We start from the raw sequence: 20,155 nt of genomic DNA on the forward strand, positions 1-20,155 counted from the left end.
AAATTCTTACAGATCTTGCTGAATAACAAGCAAAATCCATGGGATTCCCCCCACCAGGCTAGATAAGGACAAAACCACAGGCTAGCCTGATACTGAACTTCCACAGGGCTCTCAGAATGTAATGCTGAAGTAGACAATAAAAATCCCTTGATCCACATGGAGAAGACAAAAATGTCAAAAGGGAATTTGAAGCACTGCTGACTATCGATCTGTTGCCCGGGTGTGTATTGATCTACTGTCCCTCAATGGCCAGTATGCACATAAAGCTATCCTATCAGACGGAGTGTGTAATGTCTCGAGACAGCAATCTGCCACAGAGTACGCTTATGGAACCGTCCAACTAGACCTTGAACAAAAGGGGTAAATTATGATTATTAAAAAGCCACTTTAGTTAATGACTTGCCTATTAATACTAGGAAAGCAAGTCTGTGGATCAAACCGCCCCGAAAATAAATGTTTCTCTTTTACTGTTTTTTTTATTTTTTATATTTTTTATATATTTCTGACTTACATAATATTTTATGTAACTGCAAACAGGAATAACATGATGTTACTGCGCACTTCCTTTAATACTGACTGACCTTAAATAAACCATGTACGTTAAATAAAAGTGATCTGATGTGACCTGGACCTGCAGTAACATTTAAAATCTTTATAGTGTGCAAAACGTTCTCCTTCAAATCCAGCAGTGCTCCTCATGCCACGCTACGCCAGCCAGAGTAAACCACCCCTGCCAAAAAACTAAGAATTACGACAAAAATCATTTTAATGTACCGCTAACAAATACAAATGTAGATTAAACAAGCTTCATTTTGCTGGAATGCCACCACCACCACCACCACCACGGCATTTATCACAGAAATGTCAATGCTACTGGCACTCTAAGAGGATGTTGTAATTAATTCACTGCTGAGAAAACTGCCTTGGTGACTAGTGGTGCTGTGGCCTAAAATGTGACATCTATTATATGTTCCATGCATAATTTCACTGATAGATGGTACTTGGAGCAGGGCCTGGAAATCGTGGATCTAGAAATAATTTGGGGAAAAAAAAGAATCAGGCAAATCTACAGTAACTCAAATAATAAACCTAAAAAGATTCATATCCCATTAGCCATAATTCTTTTACATGCTGCCTGTATCTATGACAGATGAACAGTGCGCCCGGTCAATAGCACTATCTGACACAGCAGTTCTCCTGGACCGCGGTCGGCAGACGAGAATGATCCCGTCGACTCTTTTTCCGCTGTGACATATGAAGAAACATCATGATGAACTCGGTATAAAACTAATTTTGGGTAAGCTTGTATAAACAGGAACGATACCAGGTGGAGATGGAAAATGAATTTAGTTTTTTGGAGTCGCTGGAAAAAGGTAGCACTGCTGAGAGAATGTGCCGTGTCATAAAAAATGTTCTTAATAAAACAACTGAACACGTACTTGGAAAGGAGGGGAGAAGAAGGAACAAACCATGGATGCCAGAGGAGATGCTAGGGCTTATGGACATCTGGACTGAAATCATTCTGATTAGAGATTCCAGCTTAACTGTTCACATGGAGGCTGAGCTGATAAGATGTGTGCTTACTAGCTCAAAGCATTTAACCATATTATAAGATTTCTGACATGCATAAAGTTGTGGAATTTTTTATGAAGCGTTTAATCTGCTGAAAATATAACAATCATTTTATTTTATTTAATATGAAGTACTGTAAACATGACACTCTTACATTCGCAAATAAATTCCTAGTGAGAACTTCATGGACGCCTCAGTACATCATACAACTCCGCTGAATATTTTTTAATCAAACAATTAAAAAATATTTTTTATTGACCTAATTTAATCTGTGCTAAAGTAAAAAAAAAAAAAAAAAAAAGCGCAGTGCACTACTGAATCTCACATATGTAATAAATAATTAATGTGATACATGACGTCATAAATATTCTAACCTTTGAAGCCTAAATGGGAATACATAATTAATTATATCGATACAACTAGGATGTAAAAATAGATCTCTTTTTTTTATGGTAAAAATTCATTAAGGAGTGTTTACACTCCTGGCAGACCTCCTGACAGAGAGTGAAGGCCTCTGGGCTTCTGGATGTAAAGAGCGAAATATTCAAATGAGTGACATTTCACGGAAAAACAATCACAGAGGGAAAAAAAGGAAATGTCAAGATCTGGTGTCTTTGCTTGCTGGGCAAATCCTCCAGGAAGGTACAGCACGTTCTTTGTGTTCATGATGTGATCTCCTGCATGAAGAAGCACAGGGCTTAAAAAAAAAAAAAAAAAAAAACATAGATAACCGTAGTGCTATTAGATTTTTCCAGATAAACAAATAGTAAGGTGTAGTTTTTCGTGTGAAGCACACCTTTTGTATATTTAACTAACAAGTTCAAATATTTAGGTACCTTATATGATTTTGTTAAAACACATAGTGAATATTTCAGGTGAATTATACACATTAATTCAATTCAATCCTCATCCTCATTTGGGTAAAACAGAAAGCAGGAATTGATCTGCATTCATACTGTGTGTTAGGTGGCAGGCAGTTCAGTATAACAGTTGATGTTAATTGATGTTAATATGGAGTCCAGGTAGTTATTGTAGGAAATTCAAGTCCTGAACTATCGAGCAACTGCAGCCAAGTCAAGTCCTCAGAGAAACAGCTGTCAACATCTGGCTGTCGAGGCCAGAAACGTCTTCATGGTAAAGTGAAACCATCCCCAGACACCGGACGCATCCCAAAGAGACAAATTGTGCATCCATGTGCCGAGATCTTCAACCACAGGCGGGGCACCAGGATGAGTTAGATAGGTCCGGAGGGCATTAAAATTCTTGCTGTTCCAGATACCCTTCCCTAGTATTCCCATCTTGGTCTTGGGACATGGATACCCTTCATCCAGTGGCTACATTTTGGCACTGGCTTTAAATCAAACCCAGGACTTGGATTGGCAGGTAAGAAGTCTAACACTGAGCCTTAAATACCCGAATTATACGTATTAAAGTAACGAACATAACAAATGTACCTTAAGTATACCACCCAAACAAGAAGGAAAGCTCTTAAACAGGATTTATTCTGACGATGTATGCAGACTGTCCATAAACGCTGTTTAGTCTCTCTAGAAATTCTCTTTCAATTATGTCACTGAGCTCAGCACCGGCTTTGTGCTTGCTCAGAAAAACCACCCACAACTGCATTAACAGTGCTTATGATTATTCCAAGGCCAAAATAAAGTGTGTGTTTCCCCCCACATAGAAGTAACTATATGCTTTTCATGAAGCTTATGCATAATACATTAACGGAATGCGGATGAACAGAGTCTGTACTTCCAACATTATGAACATCACGACATTTCTCAGATTCTCTACTCCCCCTTCAGCACCTCATCATAGATCATGTCTTTCCGTCTAGCTGTTTCTGTCTCGCTCCCCTGAGTAGTTCTCGCTTGCAAGCTGGTCGCTCTTCATAATGACAAACACTCACTATACAGACAAACGAGACACCTGGGACCCTGGTCTGTCTCTCTATGACGCTAAACGCTGTAATGTAGCGCTCCTAACCAACCACTGGGATTTATTGGGATTAATCCAGGTAATGTCCATTCTCTACCTGGTGATGGGCAGTCCACTGCAAACACAAAGAGCTAAATGAAGGTCTATAAATAGAGCTGGGGTGAAGAGGAGCTCTTGTGCTTCTTATGTGTCAATATTTCGAGGTGTGTGTATGTGTGTGTGCTACTAGATGATTTTTAGTCTTTCCCTAAAGTGCTTCAGTTGATTTTTAGAGCAGTAAAAAAAAACAAGTTAGATGATAAAGGTATTTTGTAAGTCTATAGAACATTTAAAATGCTTTCCTGAAAAAGCAAATGATTACAAATAGCAGATTTGAAATCAAATACATACTTCAGTACTAAACGTTTTGAATTCTCCCTGCCATTTTTTTTATTACGATTTAAAAGACTTTTGCCAGCAGACGTTGCAGTTTTACAAAAACGCTGATGTACGGCAGATTTACTTAATTATGAGCAAGCTGGAGGTGCCACTGGCGAGGACAAACTACTTGAGACAACATCAGTAATGGTGCAACTAGTGAGATCTTTGGGGAGCAAAACTATACAAATTATCCAAGTTATACAACACATAGTATTGTTAAAGTGCGTAAACATATTTGGGCTCCTCTGTAGTATCAGGAAGTCCCTGGTGATTCCCAACATCCAGGTGAAATTATCCACTAAAGAATGCATGAGACTTGGGAATTGTACAGTTTTTGAGAACTGCAAATCTAAGGTCACAAGTCTACACATGTCCAGTAACTGCTTTATCCAGATCAGGAGCATTACACATGCTCATTCATATAATCCTATGGGGCAATCAGGGAGGGTCCTTGTGCAGGTGAAACGAAAGTATCTGAAGAAAAACTACATGGAAATGGGGAGAAGATGTAAAACTCTGTGCAGACATTAAGCCAATCCAAGCCCAACCCTGTACTGGTGCTCTGTCACTTGCCTGAGCCACTGAGATTGTATCTTTGTGTTGTTTACATACGCTAACATGGGTAGTGGCGTGTCGATTTGCCATTCAGCGGCTTGCAGGATTATAATTAAAAGACCCTTTACCCACATAAAAATCATGTGAATAGGGTTTGAAAGTTATTTATTAGAAACTATGAAAATTCTCATCCTTTTATACACATCAGACACACACACAGTACAGTGAAACAGCACTTCATCCTGTTTTTTTTTTTTTAAATCTACATTTGTCACACAAATGATTTAGATCATCAAACTAATTTTAGCATTACACAAAGATTACCCAAGTAAATACAAAATGGAGTTTTAAAATGATGATTTTATTAATTAAAATCCCTAATTTTATTAAGGGAAAAAATCTGAAAGAAAAAGTAATAGCCCCCTGGTAAATTAGGAATTGCGATTGTGTTAAATTTCACTAAGCCTGATTACTGCCAGACTTGTTGAATCTAGAAATCACTTAAATATAACCATTCTGACAAAGTGAACAACCTTAAAAGATCCCAAAAAAATCAGTGAGGGGCAAATACTTTTTTTCACAGCACTGTAGAAAATTTTTTTTACACCCAAGAAATTATCCCCATTTCTCTCAGGTCTGTGAGATAGCGGGCAGTTTAACCTAATCCATGAACTTCTCTATTGGCCTTTCAGTCAAACAAAGAGCTAAGAAACTTCCTGCCACCTTTCTGTAGAACCAAGGCTTGAGTTTGTGCAGGGAGCCAAACAACAGCTGACACTTATTGCCTTTATTGAGTGTGGAGTCAAAAAAAAATACTCTCTCAGGGACACTGAAGACTTTAAGCAATATTTTTAGCACAATAAACTTCATACTGCTAGCCTACCTCGGAAACAAACAGAGCTCGACCTAAACATGAATTCTGGGTGAATTTCTCCTGAAGCTTTAGCCAGGTTCCATTCTAGTACTGATGATTGACGATTTGATCTAGGAATACTGTGCCATTGTTGTTTTGTGTAAACTTTTCATATGTTAGGTCATCTAAAAATTTAAAGTATGTCAAGTTTCATACTTAAATATAAATATATTAAATATAAATTCACTTTGGATCAAAATGGCACCAACATTATCTTCTCTAAAGGCAAATAGATATTACAGTCTTTTTATGACTGCAAGCAAAGACATAAAAGTCTTGTCTTGCTTCTTACATTTTATTTTTCTTTCCTTTCTTAGACATGTTTTAGAGTTTAGAGGAAACCAAGAATTCAAACCCGATGCGATACTAGGTGCGATACTACCTGCTTACTCACCAAATACTATGTTTTTTTAAATAGCTGAATTTGACATGCATTAATATAATTAAAACCTAATTAAAAGGTCCGTATGGGAGCACTTGGCTTTTAAAGTGCATATCAGATATCAGTCGATATCTCACCTTAACACTCCTCCTCATTTTAACCTCATCTATTCTTTTTACCAGGTACCCATCTCTACCTATGGTTATAATAAAACCTCAATTATATTTATCATACCAACTCACAGCTTTTTTTTTTTACCTGGTTACCACCCGCCCCAGCAGATGCCCTAATGTTGGACATTCAATGTAGTTTGGTCGCAATAATGTCCCAATGATATCTCTAATGCTGAAATTCAGAATGTCTTTGTTAAAATGACAGTGAGTTAAAGTTAAATGAACGACCCAAAGACAAAATTGCAAACACAACCTTAACACAAAAAAATTTTAACCAGACATTTATGCTGATTAACACCCATTCACACAACACCTGACCACAATCATGGTCTCTTAAGATCCTAACAAGGTTTAGAATCCAGATCGGAGATAGGGACGAACACAACAGCTTCCTGCACACAGCATTTTTCTTTCATGTCATGCATTTCTTAGCGTTCTAATGTTACCTCTCTGTGTAACTTACTGTGAGGATGAACTACGGTGTTTGTGGTGCTTGTTGTTAGGTATAAGTATCATAGTGTTCTCCCTTGAAATCCAGTGGTAAGCACACAGTGCTCCGACCCAATGCTTAGAGGCATTTGTTCAAGATTATCCCATCATCATGTAGTTGACTTTATTCCAAAAACAAAGTCAACTACATGATTCTAACTTTCAAATACAACCTAATACTAACCTTGTCCCAACGTCCCAACGTCCCAACGTCCATACACTTTCCAAATTAATGTCACCGCAACGTTTTGACAACCACAACTTCCTGCTGTGGCATCAGGTATAAAAAAAGACAACTAAATACCATGGTCTATACATGCATTGTAGATCATCGAGTCTTACAACAAGAACAAATACTTGCAGAGCAAAGCAACGTATGAAACAATCTGCCCTTACTCCAACTACGTCCGGCAAACCAGCTAAGCTATTGTACGGTAACCCTTGTTTCCTCTTTGTGAGCGGGAAATTCTGTACATTCGCCTTTCAATCACTACAAGTCCAGTATCCTAACACATGCTTACGCAAAACAATTTCACCAAAAGAACAACACATCTTCCTGTAGGTCATTTTGCAGTGACAAACAACCTTCTCAGGTCTCTACGTTGTCAATCAGAACGCAACAGAACAAGGGTGGCCTCATATTTTAAACAAGCAATTAGAACGACATCTAACCTTCTCCCTGCTCACAGTTAGATGTTAATTAGTACCCTGTAAGTGACTGACGCGCATAAATCAGCTAATCAGAATTACATGCGCAGGAAACGCACATGCTCATGTAGGAACGGTGATGCATCAGTAGAAGGAGACGGAATGGAGATGTTGACGGAGCGAACCTTGGCAAAGATTGAGAGCTCCTGTCTAATTAGAGAGCTTGTGTAATAAGACATGGAATCTGCTGTGCCGTCATCCCTCTCTTTAAATGAACAGATGATTAAATAAAGAGTGACCTCTAAAGCCCATATAATCAAATCTGATTCATCCTCCTATGATGTGGATTGAGCTGTTTCCTGAAGGGTTCTCCTAATAGTCCTTCTGCTTGATATGACAAACTAGAGTGAGAATGCTTTCATTATACAGTAATGTATAGTAAAATCATGGAAATGCTACTGAGTGACACTTTTCCTTTCAGTAGCTCTGAAAATGCCCAACTCTTTTATTCAACTGCTGTTCAGCAGCATTAAACATGTCACCTTTCTATCAGTTTCTATTCTGTCCCTGGCTGTAACGTTGAATTGTGTCGGAGATTGATAGAATTGAAGGAGAAAGTGGTCAGGAACTGAAGTATCTTTTCCTTTAAAAGTACAGTACATGTCTATAATAGCACCATCCTCACATGGTGGCAGACCTGTTCTTTAAAGGAAAGAAAGAGAAGAAAATATAAATAAAATCAACTGGTTCACTATAAGGGCATTGAGAGATAAGGTATAATTTATGACATAGCACGTAGAAAAACAGCCGGCTGAGGTCTCATTACTGCACAGCGAGGGTGCCTGATCACTTCTGGTGCTAGTCACAGACCATCTGCTTTAATCCAAGAAGCACATCTTAACCCTAGCCAAGCTTTAATTAACCTAGCATACAGTATTTCTGACCTACACAGTAAATAAATGAAATGGCAAGTGGTTAAGACACTGGACCACAGATCAGATGGACAAATTGGTTATCAGCTTAGTGATTGGTCAAAGCAAAAGCTCCATTGCGCTGCCATTGTGTTTCAAGAATAAACGATGGTAGATGATGTAATGCAATGGCATATGGTCAGGGAAGTTAGACAGCACATTAAAAAATTCATGAATCTATTTCATTTACAGAAAAAAAATTATGATCATTTTCATCTTCACATCATGTTTGCACCATCAACAAGTCGGCAAGTCACTGGACGACGTTTTGGTGCCCGATGTTTTCTCATGCGCCAGGGATCAGAATCACCAGGGACCACTCGATACGATATTATCATGATACATGATACATGGCATTGACACATGCCAAATCGGCAATTCTGTGAATTCTGTGAGTTTATAGATTTTCGGATTCAATTTTCTTAGCTAAAATTTTTTCCTACCATCTGGGTTATAGAGTGCACCACCTGCAGGATTAAAGAGGAATGGCAACATTGTACCACCACAAATGTGAACATACTGTATGTAACGTAATTTAATAGATCATGATACAATTTTATTAATTTGCTTTGTTTTACATATTTTATTTTAAATCTTTTATTTTAGTTCTTTGTAAAAATAAAGCAAATAATACATTTACGTCTAAAGACATGCAATAATACATGGAGGAAGGTTTTTATTATTATTATTTTTTTTATCAAATATTTTGTTATAAAAATTCCCAGCAAATATCTATATTGTGCATTATAGACATGCCTTCCTAAATTTTAATATGGCATTTTTAAATGTAGGTAAAAATGCCATACATACAGTACAGTAGACAAAAAACTTTGTTTAGCACTGGTCAACAAGGAGTATGGTTTTTATTTAATTTGTCTGGTTGGTAAAAATACTTGTTCATTTTGGAGAGATGTGAAGAAAATAGTACAGTACAGACATGAAACCCACTTGTCCCAGATGCCTGGACTAGTGTCATGGCCACACAGGTAAGGTAAAGAAAAATCAATTATTAGCACTTTCATCCTGCTCTAGCAATTTTAACCTAATTTTTTTTTTTATCCACAGTTTTGTAGAGTATGTGCAATTATTACAAACAAGAATTTCAATACATTTATATTTACTGAGAAGAGACAATCATTGGACAAAAGCAATTGTGCCTGAAACTCACTTATAATTAAGTTCTACAGGCATTTGTTGAATTCTGATAATAAATACTTTAAAATGCATTAGAGTCGAAAGATTTTTTTCAATTAGTCAAAGGCATAATAAAACAAAGCCTATATATTTACCCCATAAAGGTACAGTACTCCCAACACTAACGTCCTTGATTTAAACTGTTTTCAAAGGAGAAATATTGTTTATTAAAGATGACAATTAATAAATAAGCACTTACAAATGGTACCTTTATATACTGTACATGGTGGCCCAAAAGTCTGGATTTACAGGAAAAAAAAAAAACAATGCTATAAATTTAAGTAACAGCTTCTTAAGTAACGCAGCCTGAAGTGACTCAATTCTGGTTTTTTACCTCCATGTGACACAGATCAGATTTTTTTCAGATCGGATCTGAGTCAGATGTGGTCCAAAATCTGATATACTGTACAGTATTTCCAATACTTGTTAATGCGATTTGAATGTAAACTGTCATGATCAGAATTCATGCACCTTTTTGTCTCTGTGCATGCCTGGGCACCAGGGATTTCATAGTAACGCTAACAACAGCTGCTGAAACAGGTAAAGTAAGGCATCTGGCTTTCTTCCTTCTTTAAGATCTCAAAAAATACAGCCGACTACCGGCTTGTCTTACAGAGCAAAACCCCCAGCATATTTTGGCTAAAAATACATTCATTGCTTGAAATAAATCAGTGGTCACACAAACTCATGACGTGTTTTAGCCCAGATGCAAGGACGCATCAAAAGGAGCATTCGTGCCGTTTCAGAGGACAGACATGTCCACTGTAATTGTGAATGTGAGCATGATTTACATGACAACCAAATCCGATCTGACCAAAAAATCTAAATTGAGCAATGTGGCTTCTAATGTGAACGCAGCCTGTGTGAAGGTCTTGTGTACATGAAGACAAATAATGTTTAATTTTTGATTGTGGGTTTCGAAGCTATTTTTGGGTTTGACATAAAACTAAAATATATCACATTTGATACAAGAAAAAAAAGCCTATGGAGCCAAATGTTTGTGCCACGCTGTTGTTTATTTTATAGTATATTCCTAACTGCAGCTTAATTATAACGACACGCTAAAAAAAAATCCCTGAGAAACTGCCTCAGAACTGTGTGGGCATGTCAGATTGCATCCTGATTGCATGTCAGATTGCATCTGTCGTCTCCCTGACATCGTAAACAACTCATGAACAGCGCTGATGTTAAAATAATGTGTAGGAATGACAAAGTAGAGTTTCCACTGTGTTCTTGTTTAGGGACTGGTGAGTTGGTCTATCTTTCATATTTTTCGCGCCATGGTGCCTGTTGGAAGCAATAAACGAATGTAACACCGTATGCACTCCAGTGCTGCTTCCCTTCAGCTACTGTACTGCACTGCAGTGTGTAGAAGCAGCATGTTGTATTATATCTGATTTAATAAAAATGAATTACAATTAGCTTTAATGGCTTCTCATTTTACTGCCTATTATGAGGCAGCATCAAACAGCTTATTAAGCATTTATGTTAGAGAAGCTTTGCATGATCAGGTTTTTAGACGTTCGTTATAAGATTTTATCGTATAAAAGGTTTTTTTTCAATCACTAAATGTAAATCAGCTCTGTTCATGACCATGTTTGGTAGGTAATGAGTGTCTGAGTATGAGGAAGATCAATCAGTGTTACTGAAACATTTGTAAATCTGACACATTGTTCAATAAATTCAGAATGAAAGCTATAACGAAGGGGAAGAAGAAAAATATGAGCATGTTGGCAAAGGCTTTAAAAAGCCAAAGATTTAAAATTACTTTATCTCACTGACTGAAGAAGTAATGAATAATGTTACCATTTATTTCACCTTTAAAATGACCTTATAGACTTCGATTATAAAGATTTTTTTTTTTCAATTAAACAGGTTTCCTTTCCTTTTTCTCATGACAAGACAAATATAAAAAGCTAACAATCCTACATAAAGTACACATATAAACCTGCTGGATAAGGATTAGGTTAAAAATGCTTAAGATTTCTTTTTATTATAATTGATGATGGCTCACTCACAGTTAATATATTATAATTTGTATTAGGCTAACGGATGTGGTCTGATGAATGGTGCTTTGAATGCATCAGAACAGAAATGTATATATTTCTACCTCTAGTAGGTCTATTCATAAGTGTTCACTACACTATAATTATGACTCAGTACTTATTGTTAATTCTGTTTCACAGTAAGAATGGCATTATAATAATAATAATATAATATAAAAAGTAAAAAAAAAAATATATATATATATATATATATATATATATATATATATATATATATATAACATTTGTGTGTGGCCCAAATTCGGTTTTGTAAATCCTTAAATTAGAATACATATAGTATAAGGTCATATGTTTTAGAGTCACGTATCCCAAAAGAGCCTTGAATTCAAAATAGCCCAGAAATGTTGAACCTCTGCTTTTTTTTTCCTTTGACCTAAGGCCGAAAGGATCTTTAATTCTCTGTGTTGAGACTGTAGACTGGAAATTTAAAATAGGACCAGAATAACCACAGTTGCTTAAAAATACCTACTTTCCTTATGATCACATTATTTGTTTTCTGTAACCAATTAAATGTACCTGCCTGCAAGACCAGAGCACCAATCACATTTTGGATTGTATTAGGTGGAAATTTATAAACCATGATAATGATAAACCATATTGTTTTGATGTGAGACGGTCAAGCATTTGAACGTGTCCAAAGAAAAATCATGATTATTTAAAAAAACAGATCTTTAAGGATAAACATGCATATAGTACTGTGCAAAAGTCTTGAGTCACCCCTAATTTTTTCATATTACAATAAATGATGTAGATTACATTAAACAAATAAGAACAAATGATTTACTGTGACAGGCTACAAAGTGCTTAAAGATACAATTTAAAAACTGGTTGCTTGTAACAACCTCAGCAAGCAGCGACCTCATTTCCGCTCTTGTCTGTTCCGACCACTTAGCGTTCAGCATCATCAGGATACTAGTTTCTCACTGATTACTGCTTTAAGTTAAATGTTTTCATGCTTGAATGATTCATAGGTGCAATATATGACTTAACAAAGTAAAACAGGTACAGGGACTGGACTGAAAATGAGAGCCAAAAAAGTGCTTCAGGAAGCCTGGGAAAATATTTTTCAAAACTACATTAAAAATACAAGAAAGTCTGGCTCTTTGGAAGCAAAAAATGAAGACATGAGTGGTGGCTCAAGACTTCTGCACATACTGTATATTTTTTATTTGAACTTAACGGACTACTGATGAGCACTCCAGTCACTCCTGGCAACCATGCCAAGACATCTCATGTTTTCTTCAATGTAATTTCTAGCAGATAGGGACCTTGATTAAAACTGTAGCAAGCAAAACCCTAGGCTCGATCTCGCAAACGACCTTGCTGTGATAGGGAACAAATGAGGACTGTGACTGAAAACTCCACGATTTCTGAAAGTCATTTCCACCTCAAACAAAATTGCTCTTTGATTTTCCTGCATCTCTCTCTACACATGTGAATAAATCAGAAGAGGCTCCCTTGATACAGGTATAGAACGTAGATTGGTCTCTATCAAAGCCTGAGCTTTTCAGTTCCTGCTATGAATAGTGGGAACAAAAGCAATGGCAGCAGAGGGACATCTTGCCTCATTAGGCTCCTGCTTAATCACTCTTCTGAAAGCACGTTGAAAGAGGTGCAGAGCATCTGGGCAAAAGGTCCCTTCCTCTCTCACTTCTCACTTTCATTACACAACTCTTTTCATGTGGAAGCTTGGGCCTCACCATTCATCAAAATGCTCATCAAGATAGAAACCTGATAAAAGATCAGTATCTTTGTTCAGTAGTCTACCAGAGGTACCAGAGACACCCCTCAACCAGAACCTTTGATGTTAATAGGCTGATAAATGGTGGTACAAGCTTGTGCTTTATAAAAAGTTCACAAGCTTGTGTTTTATTGCTGACTGTTTTACTGTGAGCACACATGCAACATGCGTAGTAAACACAGCGCCAACTAGGACATAAGAAGCAGCTTGAATTACACATTTATGCCAATTTCTGTCATTTTTTATGTCACACTGTCTGTTAAGTTATAGAGCTTGTAACATGTCATAAGGAAGTAAGAACTTAAACAACCTACTAACTATCCATCATTTACTTTTTTTTTTTCAGCAGCACACATCAGTGACACAGGATATTGCCCATTCAGGAATCTGCCACTGGCATAATAACCAATACATAAAATAAAATAAAAGTAAAATATTTTAAGCATAAACTGTGCAAAAGAGCTGAAACGAAATGTAAGGCTAAATCTTGCTAAACCCTCCAAAACAACTGTGTGTCAACATTTTGTAGGAAAAAAAAAAAAATCACACAAAAGATCACTAGTATCCAAGAGATACTGGTATTAAAATTAGCTACTTATTAAAGTCATAATATAGTTATTTAAGTTCCATAACACCAACTGACTGGTACAAACATCACTTCATATTGATCGTATGTTTGCTAATACTGTATAACCCCTCACCACTAGCCACACAGCTAATTTGCTAGCTAGCCAAGATAAATTTGCTATCGCTTATGTTTGCTGTTTTATTAATCCTTTATAATTTATTAGTACTCTTTATTTATTAAACTTCTGACTGGACAGCATGCCATACATGTCATATTCATAGTTGTTCACAATCTTTAACAATAGCAAAAAATTAATGAGAGCTAACCAGACAGGATTTCTGACACAATGTTAAATTTTCATTTATGCCTGCTTGCTTTGTTATTGTTAGTTAAAGCTAACCAGACAGAATCTCTCCCATTCAGTTTTTCATTTTTTGAACTATAAGCTACTGTAGCACTAACTTGGCAATTTTTTTTTAACAGGATTTCTGTCATGTTCCTAAAGAAAAAATTAATTCTAACCTGAAAAGAGATCATATTTTCATAAAAGTTTAAAATCTTCAGTGATAGAAACTAGCTAACAGCTAACCTGACAGGAGAATCATTGCTAATTGCTGCTAATGTTTACATGAATCAACCTGACTTATATCAGTCATTCATAACTCCTCATGTAGTCTGTCACTCATTCACAACAGGAAGTGAAACCTATTTCTCCCTTTTCCATTTAAAATAATAACCCAGAACATCTGAATCATAAATGGGATGCTGCAAAATACGAGTGCCACTTAATGTCAAAATGCTTTTACTAACGTTTTACGCTTAAATCACCATTCGCTCTCAGCTGATTGGCCTAATAGTTCAGAATTGACTAGAATTATTTTTGTTTTAACTGTACAAATCCTTTTCTCATTTACTGTTCATTACTGGGAACATTACATAGAGGAGCAAGCGTGTTGGGAGAGTGATGTACAAAGGTCATTTCCATACCCAATCTAAATAAAGATGGAACTCACACACACTGTACGAGTGTGCGAGTAGCACACTTACAATTACTGGACATAATAATTCTAGTGCAATAGATGATGATCACTGTAATTGAAAATGACTTAACAAGCGAAGGTTTCGCTGCTATTCAATGTTTAGGTATTTATAAAGCACATAGCAACAAGTTTATATTTTCTTCAATGAATAAATTACGATTTTGTTATGTTAATCATATAATATGTGTGAAGAGCACAAGAGAACCTTGGGATACATCCATACTGATACTGGTATTGGTCTGCTACTGTGATCATTACAAATAACACTGTGTTTATTACAAATGCTCTAACAGTGTTATACAAGGGCTGTACCTAAAGCAATGCAAAAAGTGGGCACAACTTTTTTTTATTAACTGACGTACAGTACCAGTCAAAAGTTTAAACACAAGATTGGCTTTATTTTCTACATAACATCAAGAACAATACTTAATTTGTTCAAAACTATGAAATATTACATATGAAATTAGGTAGTTAAGGAACAACAACAACAGTCAGTTGTTATTTTAAGATACCAAGGAGAGCTGTTCTGGAACTGTTCTTGCAACAATGGTACTGTATTGTCAGTTGCATTTGCAAAACCCATAACGTGCCATGATGAAACTGGTTCTCTTGAAGTCCATCCCAGGAAAGCAAGACCAAAACTTACCCCTGCTGCAGATAAGAAGTTCATTTAGCATTATCAGCCTCAAAAAAAAAAAAAAGTAGTAGACACGTCTCAACTGTTCAAAGGAGATATGAGTGCATATTTTGGATACCTTTAGCGTTGTTTTACAATGTAGAAAGAAATTACCAGGAAAGACCATGGAATTAGAAGGTGTTTCTAAATGATTGACTGAGTGAATGACAGTGTGTGTGAGATCAACTGCAACAAAGGGGTTTTTTAAAGAGGATTTAAAAGTTAGGTTCAATGTTTGCACAAATGCATGACTTGTGGTGGAGAGTATGTTGAGTAGTACCTGTGCATAGAGGAACAGTTACTCTACCAACTTGTAATAGGTACTACCAACATGTAGAGTAACATTTGAACCATCTCAGCCTCAGTTTCCTGATATAATCTAATGGAATTTAAACATCATATTTGACAGAGACCAAAGGCCAAAGAGCAGTATGAGCAAGCATTGTTATTAAAATGAGCAGAATGTGATGTATATTGATTGCAAACTAAACAAGTGTGTAGTAGTGAAGCAAGGATGCATAGTAGGAAATTGAATCGAAGGGACCAGCCAATACTACAGTATATTATCAGGATACCTAGCTGCCGTTTCGATTTTTATTGTAATTTGTATCCTGATTCTCAATAGTTTTTTACTTTTCTTTTAAGATTTTGTTACAATTCTGAACAAACTCCTACCACACAAAATACTGTGCTGCCTGCCAGTGTGTGTTAGTAGTTTTGAACACCTGCAGGATTATCAAGGAACTGCACCATATTAGCTCAGAGTGAACAGTTTCGAAAAGGTGTGGTTGGCTTGTGTCACGTGGTTTGGAGGAAACACGTGATAGTCTTTGGCCCTCCTGACTGAATGTTAATAGTAGCCTTAACATGGGAGCACCCCAGTGATGGGGGGATTGGATACGACTAAATTAGAAAAACTGGAAAAAGAAATCCAAAACAAAAATAATAATAATATGGAGTCAGTTTAGCAATACATAATGGAATCGTAAGATTTTTTTCCCCAATCTCTAATGCATAGACTCTGTTGCTTGTGAGAGCACTTCAGTTCTCCACACACACTCTTTTTCTCCAGTGTCTACACTTTGTTTGTGAGTCAAGGTACACTCCACTGCTCTCTACGATCATTTTAATGACCACATACGCTGATATTGATCTGCACTCAGCTGATCCATGTACAGTTACATGCTTTCTATTGAAGACACGGTTTAAATATCATAACAAAAATAATTTGCTCAGCAAATGGTAGCAACCAATACAACCAGAACTAAAGAAGTTTTCAAATGATGCATTTGTTTGCTTAATGCTAAACAGCTTTTTAATTTCGGGGTCGGTATCAGTATAACAGAAAGCCTAAAAATACACACAAATATATATCATGTATATAAATATTTATCAATGCATCTTTAAAAGTAATATTCCATCATGGTGCCACTACAAAACTTTTCCACAATCATCTACTGTACATTTACTTTGTCCATAACTGTAGACACAATAAGGGCTTCTTTTAATGACCATTATTCTGTCTTCTCTGATGCTCCATCTGATTTGCCTCCGGTACACGAACAGCCTAACAAAAATTCCCACTTATTCTGCTGACGTCAACTGTAGTCTGTGGAGACATAGGAGACCTTTCATAAAGATGACCTTCTGCTTTCTCCAAGTGGCAGCCGTTCCAAATCCTCTGCCTGAGAGAACAATCTTTTGATCAAGGTTACTGCTTTCTGTTGGTAGAGCAAAAGCCCTGCATATCCGCTGCTTGTTTGCAGTGAGCTTGGCACAGAACAGCGTGCTGATGATGTACAAAGTAAAATCATTTTTCTACAGAGGAAGCTTCTACAGAGGCTGCCAGAGATGCATCCCACCCCGTATCAGGAAGTTTAACAGCACAAACGCAGAGCTCAGGCTGATTTCTAGAAATTCAGAGATGGGATGGGGAGGTTAAGGTTGGCCTCCCACTCACCTGCTCCAGGCAGGTATCACTTCAGGCCTCAGGCTCACTTTTCTCTCTTCTGCGTTCTCTTACATGCATACACACATTTACCAAGGGCTTGTATTAGGAACCTTTGCAGGACTTTGTCCCAGGTATTTGTACAGCGGCTTAATACTGAAGCATCAAATCTCTTAGAAAATTAAAAGAACAGAATCGTGACTGAACGTTTGAGTGTATGTGTGGGAGAGTGTAAAAAAGACAAAGAGGGAGAGAACAGCTTGCATGCAATACTGCACGAAATCATTCTGATTACATTTTTTTTTTTTACTGTAGTGAAAATATTTCACATTGCCATTTTTTTTTCCAAGGATAAACATCACACCAGGTGTGAGACTTCACTTGAAAACAGGTTGAAGAAAACAGTTTGCCTCCCTTTTAAAACAGCACACTGCAATTTTTTGAATTATTTAGTAAACATATTACAACATAAAAAGATGTAGCTACTGTAGCTACAACAGAAGTGAACATCCGTAGTCTGGAGACACAGGTAAGTTCCTGGACTCATTAACCATTTAAAGAACTCTTAAGGAACCCTGGTTCTAAGAATATGCGTGATATGTATCCAAATTAAGGCCTGTCACGTTTCTGAAATTAAGTCTGAAAATTCATCGTCAAAAACAAACATGTCAAACATGATCAATAATTAACAACTTTAGTGTGTTTGTATTTGCCTTATGCTATTTTTATAATAAAGGCATACCAGTAATAATGGCCATATACAGCCATTTATTATTGCTGAACATATATTTTTTAAATCAAGAAAAGATTAGCTGGTCATTTATAATAAAAGCGAATAAAAATATGACAGCATGCAATATATTATTATGTAAAAAACATTTTTTCCCAGTGCTAATGCATTAAATCTTGTCACAAACATGAGCGAGAGCGGACTACATCCCCTGGATATAGGAGGAGGCGAAGGAGGCAAAAACCAATTTGGGCCAAATTGGCTTTTTCTGCCTATAAAATACCTCAACACCCTAAAGAAATGAAAGTAACAATCTACCAAAGCAATCTAAAAAAATTTTAATTTCACTTTTATTACTCTCACTCATTCTATACATCACTTATCCTGTACAGGGTCACCCAGGGTGGCAGTCCATCACAAAGCAAAAGCACACAAACTTCCACATTATTGGCAATTTGAAAATAGCATTCAGCTTAATCTTAGTATCTTTGGACTGTGGGAGGAAACCCGAGTACTCATCAAACACAGGTGGGACTCGAACCCTCGACGTGTGGAGCCACAGTGCTAACCACTACACCACTGTGCTGCAAAATTACCTTTTCATTTCTATGCGGTCATCATCTTAAGAAATGCTGTACAAAACCAATTACCCTGCCTGAAGGGCTCTGTAACTTTTCCTAGACAAGTGTGATTTAGACACACAGTGACTGTCACACTACTATTATGTGGCGTAATAGCTACATGCCAAACATATATCTAATTAATTCAGGTTGTAATCAGATACCAGAAGCCAAATTGTCCAGACTGCATCATCACTGCAGTTGGAATGCAGTCTTTTTCTCCAATTATATGTAACCAGTTTTCAAATGTGTGTTGTTCTTTACTTTACTTGCGGTTACAATACATAAATAAAAAACATATTAAATTCAGTAAAGTCTACAGTGTTTTTTTTATGCACAGTAGAAAATATATACATTTCCACATGTAAAGTTTTGGATAAGTTACACAACAAAACAATGACGATGCCAAAACAAAATCATTTGACCAAGAATAATGCCGTAAAAAAAAAAAAAATGAAAATACAGCTGCAAGTAGTGATTAAGCTTTCAAGCACTTTTTGGTGCAGAGAAACCGCTAGGATCATCAGCCCTTAGCTTGATGAATCTAATTGCAATAAGTCTGGTCATTGCTCAGAATTAGTCTCATGTCCTATTTTCTGTAGCCCTCCAAATTTGCTAATAAAGAAAAAGTTTAACATCATGCCATGCTGCTAGACCTAGGTATGTTCTGAGTATGGTGTGTAAAAGCATTGTGACAAATGGCTTCACTAGAGATCCACTAGAAAGAAAAAGCATATTTTCAAGTTAAACAAATGAGAAGTTACGACTTGAAATAATTTGCCATTTATAGCAATCTCTAGAGGTGAATTCAGACAAAAAGCATCCTGTAGACATTGTGGAAGTTTGCTTGGTTGTCTGAAAGGTTACCTCGATGGTTCGAATTCAATTGCAATCACCACCAATAACTTGATCTTACAAATCAAGTCTTAAATATTGAATATCCGCCTTACTGTAGTTGTACACCAGATGATTTAAACTTGACCGTAAAAAAATACCTTCTATTTTTATATGAACAAATATAGAACAGAAATGAATGGTGCCGGTGTTTTTGCTAACACTTCTGCCAGTCACACATCATTTTATCCGGGCTCTCAACCTGGCAATGTGACACCCTTGTTACTGAGATTTTCATTTCTCTCAAGCAGCATCGTTGAGATTGTTCCCACGTTTAAATCCTACGTGACTGTTGGTGCTGACGGGCTGTCCGTCTCGATCTTTACACAGGGAAGTGAAAACGATCAGCGGGGAGAGCTCTACTTGGGTACGGGCTGCTGCTAAGTCTAGAGGTCCTTACCTAGAGATGCGGCAATCAAAATGCGACATCTGAATTTATATATATTTCGATTATATAAACTGTAATATGGATCATTCTTTTTATAGGCTCTTGGAAAATCTTTCATTACCTCTTTTCCGAAAGAATCGAACAGTTTTTAACAGGTTTGATATCTGTTCAGCATCATCTTTCGGAGAAGTGTTAAAGAATAGCACAGGTGGAGGAAAATCACATT

General features: G+C 36.6%; 1 protein-coding gene across 1 annotated transcript in view; it reads right to left on the bottom strand.

The window, feature by feature from the left end:
* Positions 1–2,133: 2,133 nt before the first annotated feature.
* The window catches only part of LOC128530523 (cAMP-specific 3',5'-cyclic phosphodiesterase 4D-like), a 59,016-nt gene continuing 40,994 nt past the window's right edge, over positions 2,134–20,155 (bottom strand). Inside the window, exon 2 of the mRNA XM_053504517.1 lies at positions 2,134–2,249. Coding sequence (XP_053360492.1) covers positions 2,171–2,249 — 79 coding nt within the window. The 3' untranslated portion in view covers positions 2,134–2,170. The remainder of the gene's footprint in view (positions 2,250–20,155) is intronic.

Source organism: Clarias gariepinus, chromosome 9 (assembly GCF_024256425.1).
Source record: "Clarias gariepinus isolate MV-2021 ecotype Netherlands chromosome 9, CGAR_prim_01v2, whole genome shotgun sequence".
Classification (NCBI taxonomy): domain Eukaryota; kingdom Metazoa; phylum Chordata; class Actinopteri; order Siluriformes; family Clariidae; genus Clarias; species Clarias gariepinus.